General features: G+C 37.6%; 1 protein-coding gene across 3 annotated transcripts in view; it reads right to left on the reverse strand.

The window, feature by feature from the left end:
* Positions 1-17,486, reverse strand: part of pxna (paxillin a) — a 46,299-nt gene that overhangs the window by 27,374 nt on the left and 1,439 nt on the right. Inside the window, exon 1 of one of the 3 annotated variants that reach the window (XM_039687439.2) lies at positions 1,005-1,486. The exons of 1 other annotated variant lie outside the window; for it this stretch is intronic. In XM_039687439.2, the coding sequence (XP_039543373.2) occupies positions 1,005-1,434 (430 nt within the window). In that variant the 5' untranslated portion in view covers positions 1,435-1,486. Of the gene's footprint in view, positions 1-1,004; positions 1,487-17,486 lie in introns of those variants that run through there. One more of the 3 variants, XM_089130615.1, reaches the window with a different exon arrangement.

Below are 17,486 nucleotides of genomic sequence, written 5' to 3' on the forward strand. Positions count from 1 at the left end.
TCATACTGCTGTACTTGATGCCACTAATCAACTAATCAAACATGTTAAATCAGGATAAGATCAAGATGTTTAATGGCCAAATCCAATTGCCAATTTTTTTTACAACCAAATGGGCCGATTCCGATACCAGTTGCCAATTTTTTTCTCTTGCGATTGTCTCAGAGGATCTATTTACAGACATTGTAAAAGTTCCCCACAAACAACACTTTGGGAAATTATTGTAATGCAGTTTGTGTGCAAATTATTCTCAAAATCGACCAGTGCATTCCTACCGCTAAACTAGTCTAAAAGCTAATAGGAACCTCAGGTCATATAATCATCGCCAATGCCAATAGGTTTTTGGGAAATAAATATGCACATTAACTTAAAGGGATATTTCACTTTTGAAATACATTTTTGGTATGGTTTATCTTACCTCAAGGGCATCCAAGATGTAGTTGTGTTTGTTTCCACAGTAGTTTCAATTTTGATATTTTTATATGGAGGTCTATGGTCACCACCTCAAAGAGCATGCACAGAGAAGTCCAAATTAAACATGATTCAATGACTCCTAAATGTAAGTACACATTGATGGCCTAAGACACGAAACGAGCGGTTTGTGTGAGAAAACGAACAGTATTTATATCGTTTTTACTTCTTGTAACCACAGCCGAATGATCTGAGGGCACGGGCGCATTGTGGCTGTGATTACAAGAGGTAAAAACAATATAAATACAATTCGTTTTCTCACACAAAACGCTCGTTTCGTGTCTTAGGCCATCAATGTGTACTTACATTTACGAGTCATTAAATCATGTTTAATTTGGACTTCTCTGTGCATGCTTTTTGAGGAGGTGACCATAGACCTCCATTATATGACCGACAGACAAGAACGGTTTGACCTCAAAATTGAAACTACTGCGGACACCTACATCTTGGATGCCCTTGAGGTAAGCTAAAATATACCAAAAATTAATTTCAAAGTGAACTATCCCTTGTGTCAAGACAATAAGAGCCAATCCTACCTCTCTCCGTCACCCACTCTGGATCTGGGATCATGTAAGTCCCATCTGAATCAGACATGCAGGTCGATTGAACAACAGAACCTGACAATGACTCTCCAGCACACGCTCCTTCAGTCTCTGACGCCTCCACCAGAGCTGAATCTGGGGCTGAATGTGGGTCACGAGATGCTGAATCCATCTCTACAGTTGAATCAGAAATAGTCTCCTTTTCCAACACATCTTCAACGGCATCTGCCACAGAAGCCGAAACGGGTACGAAACTACCAACCACGGTTAAATCTGGTGAGGTCTTCTCTGCCGGAGTTGATGTATTGGTCTCGGGCACCTCTTGGGATTCTCCCGCTTCTGGTGTGAAATCCTGCATGTCGAATTCCAATAAAACCTTCTCAAACTCCTCAACAGCAAAAGCTGATGCAGTTTCTTCATCCATCAGGGGGAACAACAAAAGGAACCGCGCCCGAAGGAATTGGGCACAGGATCCGGAAAAGTCTGGACTCGAGAGTGGGACGAAGAAAGGAAGGGTCGTTCCCAATCCAAAGCATTCAAAACATTCCACAGGGCTCGATTATGTATACAGCCGGCAGTTCGCTAGATAACGGTCTCTCTCTCAGGGGGATTTGCTTACGTAAGCTTTTAGACACTACACAAACCCATATATGACCACGTTTTAGGGTCTATGAAAATATATTACGGTGCTAAACATTCCCAGACGTCATCTAGAAAGAAAGTTATTCCGAAAAATCCCTAGAAAACCGGCAAGAATGAGTATAGAACCTTCATTCCTTTGAAAGATTATAGGATGCCACTTATTTAAACATCTATCTCGACAGACAATCTCTGGTCAGCTTCACAAGTGGGACAGTCCACTCGATACGGTCTAACTGTCCCCCCACAGAATGATAGCCCCTTCTCAACGCATGCTTAAAGTCAACATGAAACCGAGGTTGTGATAGGGAAGAAAAGACTATTGTAACATATATCTGAGTGAAATAGTTTTGCTTGTTCAAGGAGAATTGAATGGATGGTTGTGGTTAGCTATTGTTTACCCCGCCCTCGCGCCAGTAAACACATCAGAAGTGAAGAGATGAGTTATACTGATTAAAGGGGTCATGAACTGGCTTTTTAAATTTTATTATATTGGTGAACTTAAGACGTTCGCTTGGTTTTTGCATTCAAAAACATCAAAATGAATATAACGAGTATGAATAAATATGATTACGAGTAGAGCCCGACCGATACCGATACAAATATTTTTGGGTTTTAAAATCCGATATATCGGCCGATATTTTATTTATTTATTTATTTATTTATTTTAAACTGGACATGATAGTCACAAATTTTGTCATGCTTATTTGAGTTAAGAGAACTGATGATGGGGATGATCTTTTAATTGTTATTCAAGCAATGTATGTATCGTGACCAACTCAACGAGTGTTGCCAACAGGAACGGTGTAGAGTGCCCTCTGGTGGACAAACTATACAACTCCAACACTCATGACATGGTTCAAGCGTGTTTCGTCCGTTTTTTTGTTTTTTTTAAATATTCATTTATCGGCCATTATAACTGCCGATATCGATAGTTTGGAAAATGCCTAATATCGGCCGATAATATCGGCATGCCGATATATCGGCCTGGCTCTACTTGGGGGGAGTTATAGGGCTGTCGCGGTTATGGAATTTCCCTTGCGGTAATGTTGAGTGGCTCAATAGCGCGATATGCGGTATTACCGCCATTTATTTATTTATTTAATTTATAAGTATTTGTTGCTATATAAACACATTTTACAATGTGTACAAAAACGAGGTCACTTAACCAATAACCGAAACTAAACAGCGTCTATATGCGCATTGAAAGCATGATTGAAAGGCTTTCACTCAGCGCGCATATTGTTATGACAACGGACTTTGAACCGTTCGTTCAACGAACACGTTCAAAGAAGCTGATTCGTTAAAAGAGATGTAATGAAACAAGATGTTAATTATTTTTAACTTTGAGTTCCACTTTTCAAGGCTCAGCTGATCAGCAATGCGTCGCATGGGTAACGCGGAAGCTGATGCTTCACTTATTAGAGACCAATATAGGCTAGCATTGATTCAATGCGTGACTCGGTGATATTATTTTCCGCGGCTTCCTCCCGCTGTCGGATGCTGACCAGCGCTGCTGCTGACGCGCATTTGTGGAAAATACCAGTGATGTGAAGCTTAAAATGATGATACGACAAATATTTCGCTTTCCTTTGACACGGCAACCTTTTCACGACTTCAAAGACAGAAGCAGGTATTTGCACGCGCTCTGCAGATCTCTCTCATTCACTGTCTGTGTGAAGCCTCTGTAGGCTACACATCACCATGATAAACAGTCTTGTTGTTATCATTATGAACTTGTTTAACATTCAATACACATGCATGAAGTTCAAAACAAGAAGAAGCCTTATAAAAAAAAAAACGTGAATATCGCGGTTGCTGCGGTTACGTGCAATCCTCTGCGGTTGACTTGTCAGAAGCGCGGTACTGCAATTTTGCGGTTATCGCGACAGCCCTAGGGAGTTATTACTTGCATTTCAAGTTTGCACAGGGCCTCGCACCCCACCTGCGACGGCACTGGTTGTACGTCACACACACACACGACTAGCGTCGGCCAATAATGAGCCTACGTGTGACGTACAACACAGAAGCGCTGCGCAGTTACACAACATGAACTCACCGTCTTTAACTTTTCTGGGCCGGCAAGTTTCGACCCCTTATAAGCCTATGGAGGAGTGAAGCACATGTTTACTTCTATGCCCCCATCTGGTCAATGAGTGGAAGTGCAGATAACACTTTCTTCGCATAAACAGACAATAATAAAACTCGAGCTGAGAAACAAGTCTCCAATGACTATTTACTTGCAGAAAACTACCTACGCAGACTGAGAGGTCAAACCTGACAGATAAAGTGTCTAAATTTGGCCCCTTGGCATCTTGGCCACAAGAAGACTTATTTATGACAGTCAAATATAAAGTTCTCAATCCCAAAGTTCTTCCTAAGTTCTGACCTTCAGAGATTTGAGACCAACAGAGTGGTCAGCCAAGGAGGGAGACCCAAGACCCCTGTACTAAAATAAGAAGCCTTCAGTCCTAAACCTGCCACAGAGAGACGATGAAATGCATGCCACGCCGTAAAACCTGATAGATCCGAGGGAGTTAAGCATTAATAACCCTGAATTCTTGAGCGTTTGGTTATTTACATGTGACACAGATGTCAAACCAGCAAGAATGAGGGAGAGCACTGCATTAAGGAAATGACACTATCACACGATTTCCTACAACAGAGCGAGAGTAGAGAGGCGATAAAGAGACATCTTGCACAACTACAGATATATAAGCTGTTTATTTAAAAATATTATGCTTCGATTCTCAAAGGATGTATTATGTTGTTTAATATTATAAGATATTAACTATATGAACCATATGAAATATATCAGTATTTATATACACTACAGTAAACATACAAACAGCATATTGACTACTCTAAAATATATCAAGTCAATTCAAGTCAAATATATTTATATAGCGCTTTTCACAAGCTGGACAACTTAACAGTGAAAAGACTATCAAGTTTGGTAGAGCTGATCAATGATGGTTTGGGTCATTTAATTTGAATATCCCCAACTGAGCAAGCCAAAGGCAACAAGTTTCAAGTATCCAAGTTTCATTTCTATAGTATTGTCCGTTGAGTAGATAATATACTAAAATGTTTGCTGAAATGTGAGGGGTGTACTCACTTTAGTGAAAAATACAATAATTGAAATAAAACAAGCATCAAATATTAATTATCAATGCTTTGAAGAGTAAAAACTATTCAAGATTTACCAATATGCGACAGTTTAAATAAGCAACCATTCAACATAGGCCTGTTAATTACATTAAAACCATCAGGAAAAGATTGTGGAGATTGTATCCTCCGGCTCCTCTATATTTAAGCCCGTGTGTTTATTTTAATTATTATTCTGTCAGAGTGACGCCATGTGGGACCAATTGCCATCTCTGAGTGAAACACACAAATAGAAAGAGACAGTGAGAGTCCAGTTTCATTATCAAAACTGCTATTTATACCAGCAAACCATCTCATTAATAACCCAAGAATTCATATAAAACGATAGCCATCTCACGAGGATAATCTGTTGCAGTCTACAAATCGTGTTGTAATGTGGTCAAAAGATCTTGAAATTAACCATAAGCCAATGATGAAGCAACGCAGCTGATGACAAATGATCCATCGTAAACATTCCCAGACAATAACAGCTATTCAGACTTATCTCAAAAAACATGACTAAGGTATTACTGGCCCCTGTGATTGTGATTTTGACTCTTTAAATGTGAACGTGGAAAGATATTCAGGCTATTTTAACTCCAAAAGCCGAAATATAATAATTTAAAAATTAAAAAATACAATAAATATAATAAAAAATAAAATAGGAGTGAAGTTCTCTTTAGATGGGAAGTCAAAGCACATGTATTGGTAACACTTTACAATAAGGGTGCACTAATAAGCATTAATTCATGCTTAACTAATACACAGATAATACTGAATTAATGTGTAAGTAATGATTATCTAAGCTATTCATTAATGATTACCACATTAGGAACTAATTAAGAGTCTGTAAGGTTAATGCATTAGTTCATACATGAATTGTTTTTAATTAAATATGTAATTGTGGATTAATTCCATAATAACTCATTTTTTTTAACTAATAGTGTTAATTAATATGTTAATTACCAGAATGAGCCAAAGCCTTGTATTTAAACTTCCAGATAATATGACAGGTACACTAATATGCATTAATACATGATTACTTACTTGATTGTTAGTGCAAATTCATGTGAAAATTACTACAATTACTAAATGACTAGTTAATAATGATGTGCCCCATCAAGTAAAGTCATAGCATAATGATACCTTTGCAAATCATTAGCTAATGATTAATTAAAGCAGACAACTGGAAGTTGAAGTGCATAGCTTTGACTAATTGTGGTAATTAACACATTAATTTACACTATTAGTTAATAAAATATGTTAAAGAATTAATATACAATGACACATTGAATTAATAGCAATTTATGTATTACTTAATCTATTAATCATATAGACTCTTTATTAGTTTCTGATGCAGTAATCGTTAATTAATGGTTTAATTCTTCATTAGTTATACATTAACTCATGATTATCTGTGTATTAGTTAAGCATGAATTAATGCATATTAGTGCACCCGTATTGTAAAGTGTTACACATGTATTAGTAATTGTTCCAGCTGCCCTCTACAGGTGTATCTGAGTGAACACAAGAGCACACGCCCAAACTACCTCAACCGAAACAGCCTGAAACATACGGGTCCATGGGAAAAATTGAAAGTGGTTAAGCACATGGGTTTCTTAACCTACCCAACCTTGGATTCAAGGCCTATTCCAACAGAGAAGACAAGATACGTGCAGGTGACCTGAGAGTTATTGTACTTTCCATATAAATGTGCAAGTCTGTACTTAACATTCCTGCATCCAGCAGTTCTCCCATCCGATCTATCACCCTCCCAATCCCTCAATCTCCCTATCTGATGGGCAGAAAGGTGTGCAGGGAATTCCTCAAATGCTTCGGCCTGTTTAAACTCGTGCAGATCGTCTCTGAACGTCCTGCCAAACGCATCCCTAAGATTCAGACTGAGAAAATGCAAGGCAAATTCTGGCCATAGGAAGAGTTCAGGGAGTCGTCTAGTGATTCTCCTTACACTTGTCAGAGGCAGGTTATGTTTATCTCACTAGGTTATACGAGATATCCAACCTTTGCATGTCAGTTAAAGTGGTGTGAATAAGTGTTGGGACCCATGCTAAAGTTGCCTAAAAAGAGGAATAAAAAAATCATCTTTTGGATATTGATCTTAATGCCTTAATTAGAAAAATGAGGAAAACTCCAACCTTTAAGGACACCAATTTTCTTTGTGAATGAATAATGTATCATAAATAAATAAATGTTTTTTCCTTAAAATACACGGTGCATAAGTCATGGCCCCCCTATGTTAAATTCCCATAGAGTCAGGCAGATTTTTATTTTTAAAAGCCAGTTATTTCATGGATCCAGGATAATATGCATCCTGATAAAGTTCCCTTGGCCTTTGGATTTAAAATATCCCCACATCATCACACACCTTCCACCACACCTAGAGATTGGCATGGGGTACTTTCCATAAGATCATCTTTCAATGCAAATCAAACCAGCTATTAGGCTAACTGAAGTAAAACCATGGGAGGCCATGACTTATGCACCCTGTATTTTAAGGAAAAACATTTATTTATTTATGATACATTATTCATTCACAAAGAAAATTGGTGTCCTTAAAGGGTGGAGTTTTCCTCATTTTTCTAATTAAGGCATTAAGATCAATATCCAAAAGATGATTTTTTATTCCTCTTTTTAGGCAACTTTAGCATGGGTGCCAACACTTATTCACACCACTGTATGCTGTAATTTTACTTTGGATGATGAGATGCATTTAAAAAGACCTTCAATCTTCCTTTCTTTTTAAGCAATTTAAATGACAAATGACTAACAGAAACGTGGTCACTTGGTCAGCTGGAAAAAACAACGTTTGTTCACCAAAGAAAGCATTTCCAACTAAATTCTGCACAAACTAGATCATATTATTGCCATAAATAATACACAATCCATTTATTGATCACTGTACAAAATAAATGTAATATTTCAGTAGTTAATAATAGGGATGCACGGCCAGCATATCGATATCGGCCGATATATGTTCATTTTTAATTTTATCGTTATCGGCCTGGTAAGAAAACGTGGCCGATATATTAAAGCCGATAAATAATGTATTATTCCCTTCAGCTGAGACACTTGTTGAGCACTGTTTATGTTTTTGAATTTCTTGAAATAGGATTGAAACCTCTTCAAAAAATGAAAATACGGTTCGGTACAACATGTGCAGCACATGTGTCATATCGGCTATACAACACTATAATGAGAACATCATTATAATTGTGTGCTTGGGACATGGATTTAATTGTGAGACTTTTGTTTTTGTAATTTAGGCTCTAAAATTAGATACATATTTGGATTTGAGTTCATCGGCCATTATATCGGTTATCGGCTTTCAAATATAAAGAATTATCGGTTATCGGTATCGGCCAAAATTTTCATATCGGTGCATCCCTAGTTAATAATATACTTTAGTACATTAAAAACTCACTGCTTTAGGCTGTTTACACGGAAACGATCTGAAGAGAAAATGCAAAAGTGGCGTGAACGAATATTCAAATTTTCAATCTGTAATTATTATTCGAAAAATAAAATAAAACGTCGAAAAATAAAACACAGCAAGATCGCTGACACTTCAGACGCGCATTTAAAACACAGACAGCGAAACGGTATGAATACATAATATTGCCATATAATTTTAAAGTAATTCATTTGTTGACTAGCAACATCAGCAGAGAAATAACAGTAGTTTGCCGTCGAGGCTGTCAGGACTCTAACATTACCTCAGTCAAACGTTAAAACAATGTGACAAAAACACACGCAGACCTGACCCAAATGTTTTATGGCGCAATTGTTACCATCTATTTGCATTATTTTATATACGGCTGGTCACTTTTATGCATTCATTAGCCAACAAAATTGCATATTTAAAACTAGTGACGTGATTGTTTTCTCAACATTGATATGTTCATGTAGCCGACAGAAACGTAAAGGTAAAAACGATATAAATACTGTTGGTTTTCTCACACAAACCGCTCGTTTCGTGTCTTGGGCCATCAATGTGTACTTACATATACGAGTCATTAAATCATGTTTAATTTGGACTTCTCTGTGTATGCTCTTTGAGGTGGACCCCCTTAGCCTCCAGTGTATGACTGATAGACAACAACGGGTTGACCTAAAAATATCAAAATTGAATCTACTGTGAAAACAAAGACACCTACATCTTGGATGCCGTTGAGGTAAGCTAAAACATATCAAAAATTAATTTCAAACTGAACTATCCCTTTAACTAAGGTTGTAGAAGAATTATTCATTGTTAGTTTGTTAATCTCAACATTTACTAATGCATTTGAAATGGAGTTTTATTTTATTTTATCTGTTATCTGCCTTCACAAGCACCCGTCGGAGCTGTGTTAGTGATGTTTGAGTTGGGGGAGGCGTAATGTGTGAAAGGGCCATTTGAAAGGTTGTTTCAGAACATGCTTCATTTTTGTAATTCCGCTATAGTGTCGCAGGATAAATATATATAACATTAAATAATGTTAAAGTCCTGATCGTTTTTACTTTGCAATAATTAATGCATACCAATGAATATTAATTGTTTAGTATTTTATCTCAAACACAAAACTGTTTATCACAGCATAGTGTGGTATCTTCAAGAAAGAAAAGATAAGCATTCAGCCGTGAGAAACGTGGCCCATGTGTTGTATGTGACTGCGATTAGGTAGTTAGATAAATTAAAGTTAATCTGAGTCTTAAAGTCAGTTCTGCACAGTTCAAAAACAGAACTCAGCTATATGAGAAAGATAAGTGTACTTAAAAATACAATTTAAGGCTGTCTACTTCAAATTTCAAGTTTGATTCAATGTCTTCTGGTTTCTTTGTAATTATTTGTGAAATTTATACTAGCAATTTCTGAGTGAAAATGGCTTCTACAGCAAATCTATTTTAGTGTTCATAGACACGGGGCTTTTTTCTTGCTTTTTCTCACCATAATACATAAAAAAAAAACAGTTTGAGCGTTTACATTTCACCATAAAGCCATAAAGTCTGTGTGTGTAGAGGTTGGAGTATTTCACCATTCACCAAACACACTGTGTTTACACATCACAACCAAACGCTCTTTCCCAGAAAAGGAACTGTTGCGAGAGCATTTGCATTGTGACTAAGAATCACCAAGGGAAGTTCATACAGTCATTTTTACTCATCCAGACAGACGAGCGTTAGTTTACTTTAAAACGATAGTTATATACACATAATAAAAATGATTCACAAAATACAGCAAAAAAACAAATGGTGCCTTATAAATACACAAGCCAAAATGTACAAATGTGAAGCTTTGTGAGAGGAACATTGGGTGAAAATTAAAAGGTTAGTTCATCCACAAATTAAACTTCTCTCATCAATTATTCACCATGTCGTTCCAAATGCATAAGACTTTCATTAATCGTCACAACACAAATAAAGATATACTGAAAGTACATTTACCCAAAAACTCGTTCATAAATATATGTAAAATATATACATAAGAAAAAACTAAAGAATTCCATACCTTTGTCTGATTGACAGGTTTTGGATCTTGCTGAAGCTCAAACGTGATGCGTAACACTAGAATGAACCTCATTGGTTCTTGCTGAAGCTCAAACATGATGCGTGACACGAAAATGAACCTCATTGGTTCTTGCTGAAGCTCAAACGTGATGCGTAACATGAGAATGAACCTCATTGGTTCTTGTTGAAGCTCATACGTGATGCGTAACACAAGAATGAACCTCATTGGTTCTTGCTGAAGCTCATACGTGATGCGTAACACAAGAATGAACCTCATTGGTTCTTGCTGAAGCTCAAACATGATGCATAACACTAGAATGAACCTCATTGGTTCTTGCTGAAGCTCATACGTGATGCGTAACACAAGAATGAACCTCATTGGTTCTTGCTGAAGCTCAAACATGATGCATAACATGAGAATGAACCTCATTGGTTCTTGTTGAAGCTCAAACGTGATGCATAACACAAGAATGAACCTCATTGGTTCTTGCTGAAGCTCAAACGTGATGCGTAACACAAGAATGAACCTCATTGGTTCTTGTTGAAGCTCAAACGTGATGCGTAACACAAGAATGAACCTCATTGGTTCTTTCTGAAGCTCAAACGTGATGCGTAACACGAGAATGAACCTCATTGGTTCTTGCTGAAGCTCAAACGTGATGCGTAACATGAGAATGAACCTCATTGGTTCTTTCTGAAGCTCAAACATGATGCGTAACATGAGAATGAACCTCATTGGTTCTTGCTGAAGCTCAAACATGATGCGTAACACAAGAATGAACCTCATTGGTTCTTGCTGAAGCTCAAACGTGATGCGTAACACGAGAATGAACCTCATTGGTTCTTGCTGAAGCTCAAACGTGATGCGTAACACGAGAATGAACCTCATTGGTTCTTGCTGAAGCTCAAACGTGATGCGTAACACGAGAATGAACCTTATTGGTTCTTGCTGAAGCTCAAACGTTCGCCTGAAGCTCAAAACGTAGCTGAAGCTCAAAACGTACGCCTGAAGCTCAAGCGTAACACGAGAATGAACCTCATTGGTTCTTGCTGAAGCTCAAACGTGATGCATAACACAAGAATGAACCTCATTGGTTCTTGTTGAAGCTCAAACATGATGCGTAACACGATAATGAACCTCATTGGTTCTTGTTGAAGCTCAAACATGATGCGTAACACGATAATGAACCTCATTGGTTCTTGTTGAAGCTCAAACGTGATGCGTAACACTAGAATGAACCTCATTGGTTCTTGTTGAAGCTCAAACGTGATGCGTAACATGAGAATGAACCTCATTGGTTCTTGTTGAAGCTCAAACATGATGCGTAACACGATAATGAACCTCATTGGTTCTTGTTGAAGCTCAAACGTGATGCGTAACACTAGAATGAACCTCATTGGTTCTTGTTGAAGCTCAAACATGATGCGTAACACGATAATGAACCTCATTGGTTCTTGTTGAAGCTCAAACGTGATGCGTAACACTAGAATGAACCTCATTGGTTCTTGTTGAAGCTCAAACGTGATGCGTAACATGAGAATGAACCTCATTGGTTCTTGCTGAAGCTCAAACGTGATGCGTAACACAATAATGAACCTCATTGGTTCTTGCTGAAGCTCAAACATGATGCGTAGCACGATAATGAACGTCATTGGTTCTTGCTGAAGCTCAAACATGATGCGTAACACGATAATGAACCTCATTGGTTCTTGCTGAAGCTCAAACATGATGCGTAGCACTAGAATGAACCTCATTGGTTCTTGTTGAAGCTCAAACGTGATGCGTAACATGAGAATGAACCTCATTGGTTCTTGCTGAAGCTCAAACATGATGCGTAACACTAGAATGAACCTCATTGGTTCTTGTTGAAGCTCAAACATGATGCGTAACACGAGAATGAACCTCATTGGTTCTTGCTGAAGCTCAAACATGATGCGTAACACGATAATGAACGTCATTGGTTCTTGCTGAAGCTCAAACGTGATGCGTAACACAAGAATGAACCTCATTGGTTCTTGCTGAAGCTCAAACATGATGCGTAGCACTAGAATGAACCTCATTGGATCTTGCTGAAGCTCAAACATGATGCGTAACACGATAATGAACCTCATTGGTTCTTGCTGAAGCTCAAACGTGATGCGTAACACTAGAATGAACCTCATTGGTTCTTGCTGAAGCTCAAACATGATGCGTAACACGATAATGAACCTCATTGGTTCTTGTTGAAGCTCAAACATGATGCGTAACACTAGAATGAACCTCATTGGTTCTTGTTGAAGCTCAAACATGATGCGTAACACGATAATGAACGTCATTGGTTCTTGTTGAAGCTCAAACATGATGCGTAACACTAGAATGAACCTCATTGGTTCTTGTTGAAGCTCAAACATGATGCGTAACACGATAATGAACCTCATTGGTTCTTGTTGAAGCTCAAACATGATGCGTAACACTAGAATGAACCTCATTGGTTCTTGTTGAAGCTCAAACATGATGCGTAACACGATAATGAACGTCATTGGTTCTTGCTGAAGCTCAAACATGATGCGTAACATGATAATGAACGTCATTGGTTCTTGCTGAAGCTCAAACATGATGCGTAACACGAGAATGAACGGCATTGGTTCTTGCAGAAGCTCAAACATGATGCGTAACACTAGAATGAACGGCATTGGTTCTTGCAGAAGCTCAAACATGATGCGTAACACGATAATGAACCTCATTGGTTCTTGCTGAAGCTCAAACGTGATGCGTAACACTAGAATGAACCTCATTGGTTCTTGCTGAAGCTCAAACATGATGCGTAACACGATAATGAACCTCATTGGTTCTTGTTGAAGCTCAAACATGATGCGTAACACTAGAATGAACCTCATTGGTTCTTGTTGAAGCTCAAACATGATGCGTAACACGATAATGAACCTCATTGGTTCTTGTTGAAGCTCAAACATGATGCGTAACACGATAATGAACGTCATTGGTTCTTGCTGAAGCTCAAACATGATGCGTAACATGATAATGAACGTCATTGGTTCTTGCTGAAGCTCAAACATGATGCGTAACACGAGAATGAACGGCATTGGTTCTTGCAGAAGCTCAAACATGATGCGTAACACTAGAATGAACGGCATTGGTTCTTGCAGAAGCTCAAACATGATGCGTAACACGAGAATGAACCTCATGTTTGAGCTTCTGTTTACCAAAATTGAATGCTATGTGAATATTTGGAGGGACAGAAATAAACATCTCTCAGATTTCATGAAAAATATCTTCATTTGTGTTCCAAATATGAACAAAAGTCTTATGGTTTTGGTGAGGGTGAGTAAGCTAATTTTTATTGACAGGATTTTCATTTTTGAATGAACTATCCCTATATCCTGTAAGAGTTACAGTATATGGACTATTTTTATGTTACTTTCATGTATTTGTGTCCAATTCAGAGTCTCACAGTACAAAAATATCCATGTACTTTCATACCATCATATTGAAACAAGATGTTCAGAGGTTCTACTTTTTGTGTTTCACAAAAGAAAGAAAACGATACAAGTTTGGAACAACATAACAGAGTAAATGAGGAACTTTAATTTTTGAGTAAGCAATTCCTTTAACTCGGATATAAGACCATCAAACCACAGTGTTGCATTTTAATGCAAGCAGCAAACACAATGATGTGTTCACATATTTTGAGACATAACCACAATTTCACACTGTATCAGAATAGTGCAGCAAATGTCTGCACAGTCACAAGATGGTTTAGGTCAGACACAAAGTAAAGCTGCCTGAATTACACACAAACTTTCTGATTCTCAGCGGTTAATTGAGCTAAACGTAATCTTGCGCACACATGGAGCAGGTTAAACATCGCAGGCCTTGATCATACAGACTACCATCATCAAGCTTGGGCTTACTGACAGATTGCTCTTTAGCCCGGGTGACTGGACGATTACAAATTCAGTGTACATGACATTCAACGCTACATTAGGACAAATACTGTTATAATTCATGAAGAGGCTGGGAAATGTATTCGATATATTGGTAAGATTTTGGATAAAAAAGTCTCTTCTGTTCACCAAGGCTGTATTAGGCCAAAAATAAGGTAAAGTAATAATATTGTGATAAGAATTTTTCTATTTGAATATATTCACATGTAATTTATTCCTGTGATCAAAGCTGAATTATCAGCATCAGTCTTCAGTGTCACATGATCCTTCAGGAATCATTATAATATGTTATTGATTATATTATCAATGTTGGAAACAGTTGTGCTGCTTCATATTTTAATCAGGATACGTGTTTTATTCAGGATGAATAGAAAGTTCAAAAGAATTTTAAAAAATGCGCATTCATTACGTATGCGCTTGTTTGAGAAGCATACATTTAAGAAAATATGCACATGAACGATGATGGAAACCTCAAAAAACTACGATAAAAAAAATCATGTGACTTTGCGCAATGGGACGACAACCGAATCCAGTTATCGTCCCTTCGCGCAAAGTCACATGGTTTTTTTGATAATTTTTGAACCAGTGGGGGTGTAACGATTCCCTCATCTCACGATTCGATATCACGATACGATATTATTGCGATACTCTAACGCCGGTTTCACACTGCACACGTTAGCAGAGCGTAAGCAGCGCACGAGCAGTGCGTATGTTGAGAGGAAACAGGACACACGTGTTTTGCTTTCATACTGACAGCGTTAACCCGTGCGGCATGTTTACAGACAAAGTACTCTATATGGGTAAGTTGGCTTTGCTTTATCATTTGGCTTTTCATTGTTGTTTCCAAACTCATTAATGTTAACGTTAGCGGTCTTCCACTGATGATAGTGGCATTAGCTAGCTTTGTGGTGAGCTAGTCTATGATGAGCCATAATTTAGCAATAGATAACAACATCATACTGCAAATTGTAAAAACATATATTTTCAATATAACAGGCCAAGGAGAGATGATTAAAGCGAGTTTCATCCATTTTTATTTTATTTTTTAAATATTCATTTATCGGTCATTATAACTGCCGATACCGATATTATGGGAAATGCCTAATATCGGCCGATAATTCGGTCTGGCTTTAATAGATATCATATCATCAATGTGCTTTTGGGTAAAACTGCTGTCTATTTTGGCCATGATCAATGCAATGTCGCTTTAATTCAGCGTAAGTCGCGCGGCAAAAATAGACGGGACGACAAAACGATCGCCGCACTGTTGCTCTAATCTGTTAACATGGGCAGCGGAAAAAATACATGCTGCTAATCCGTGCAGTGTGAAACTGGCGTAAGACATATGATAAAAACTTAACAAAAAAAATATAATGTTGATTAAAATACTAACTTTGATATTACATTGTGGGTTTAAATGAATAGGCTTGGACTTGGTGCTTGTAACCCAAGGACAATAGAGCCAGACCGATATATCGGCAGGCCGATATTATCGGCCGATATTAGGCATTTTCTAAAATATCGGTATCGGCAGTTATAATGGCCGATAAATGAATATTTCAATATTTTAATAAAATAAAAATGGACGAATCACGCTTCAACCATGTCACGAGTGTTGTCAAAAAGTGCAGGTAAAGGGATAAGCAAGCTGACATTGTAATTATAAGGTAGCTTATAACTATAAGGCAATATAGGGACTAATTATTTTTTTATTTATCAGAACTTTAATATATTTTGATGTTCCTCTGTTCTGTTGTGACAATAGAAACAAGTTTCTTTTTAAAATGCATTTTAATCGTATTATTTTAGTTAAAACTCATAAATAACTACAAATAACTAATGTTAGGGAAATTTGTTGATATTTTGATGCGCGTTTCTGAAATAAAATTAATAATAATATCGGCCGATATATCGGAATATCGGATTTTAAAACCAACAAATATTTGTATCGGTATCGGCCTTCAAAATCCTTTATCGGTCGGGCTCTATTTTAGATGAATATGTTCGTGCTCTTTTACTGACTAGATATATTTAAAATAAATGTAGGCCACTCTTTACTGGTAACAGACATTTGGCATTATCAGGACCCACAAATATTCCCCATCGCATTATTATACATTATATATAGTAGTTCAATGTAGTACTGACACTAAAACTCTAATTTTTATTTTGGGGGGACTATCCACGATACGTATTGTTGCATTTTTGTATTGCGGTACGATACATTGTTACACCCCTACTAACCAGTGGACCGATCTTTTTACGTAACGATTTTGTTCTATTCAGCTCACTGGATGGAAACGCAAATTGTTTATGCGATATTCCCATTTTGCGTAAAAGTTACATTTGAAGCATTGGATGGAAACAGCTACTGAAGACTGGAGTAATGATCCTGAAAACTCAGCTTCGATCACTACTGTTTTCACTGTATTTTTGCTCAAATAAATGTAGCCTTGGTGAGCAGAAGCCTTACTGAACCCAAACACACCACTTTTGCTACAGTGAATCAGACTTTTCTTTAAGAGACCTACATGAGACTGTTATGTCTGAGGCACAATACTCAATCCGCTGACGTACAGGTTTTTTAGGTTCAAACAGTCGTCCACGGCCCACAATGCAATACGTTTACAGGAGAATGACCTGGCAAAAAGAAACACACACCTGCAATCTCAATGCCTCGCTCTACGCTTCACTGCTGAGGATAAAGCGATCACTGTTCCAGTGCCTTATGAGAAGAGATGAAAGTGCACTCAAGACAACATGAGCACACTCACTTTCTTCATGCCCGCTCTTGGTCTTATAAACTCTAATTAATAATAATAATAAAATCAGATTGGGATATCAAACAGCACTTTCAAGTGCGCTTTAAGCTATTTTTAGAGGCCTGTTTCTTAATAAAATATTTCATCTGTGCTAATATTTATTGCACATCTCTTAACTTAAATAGCCCACCTACAAAATCTCTCCTTATCATACATGACAATCTGTGTGTGTAATGACCAAGAAAACCAGCAGACAACATCAATGGAGCCAAAGCATGATTATGAGTTTCAGAATAGTCTTGTGATGTATTGTAAAGACACTCAAGATGCCCCATTTATGCCAATCTGCATTACAGAGATTAAAAGGTGCCCGTGATCAGCAAGCGAACAGATGTTCAGAACGGGACAGATCAGTGTGACGGACACTGAAGCGCTGTCAGGATGATACTGCCATACCACTGCTAAAAATAGATGTGTGCAC

The sequence above is a fragment of the Pimephales promelas genome, chromosome 4 (assembly GCF_988280905.1).
Source record: "Pimephales promelas chromosome 4, fPimPro1.hap1.1, whole genome shotgun sequence".
NCBI classification, from domain to species: Eukaryota; Metazoa; Chordata; class Actinopteri; order Cypriniformes; family Leuciscidae; genus Pimephales; species Pimephales promelas.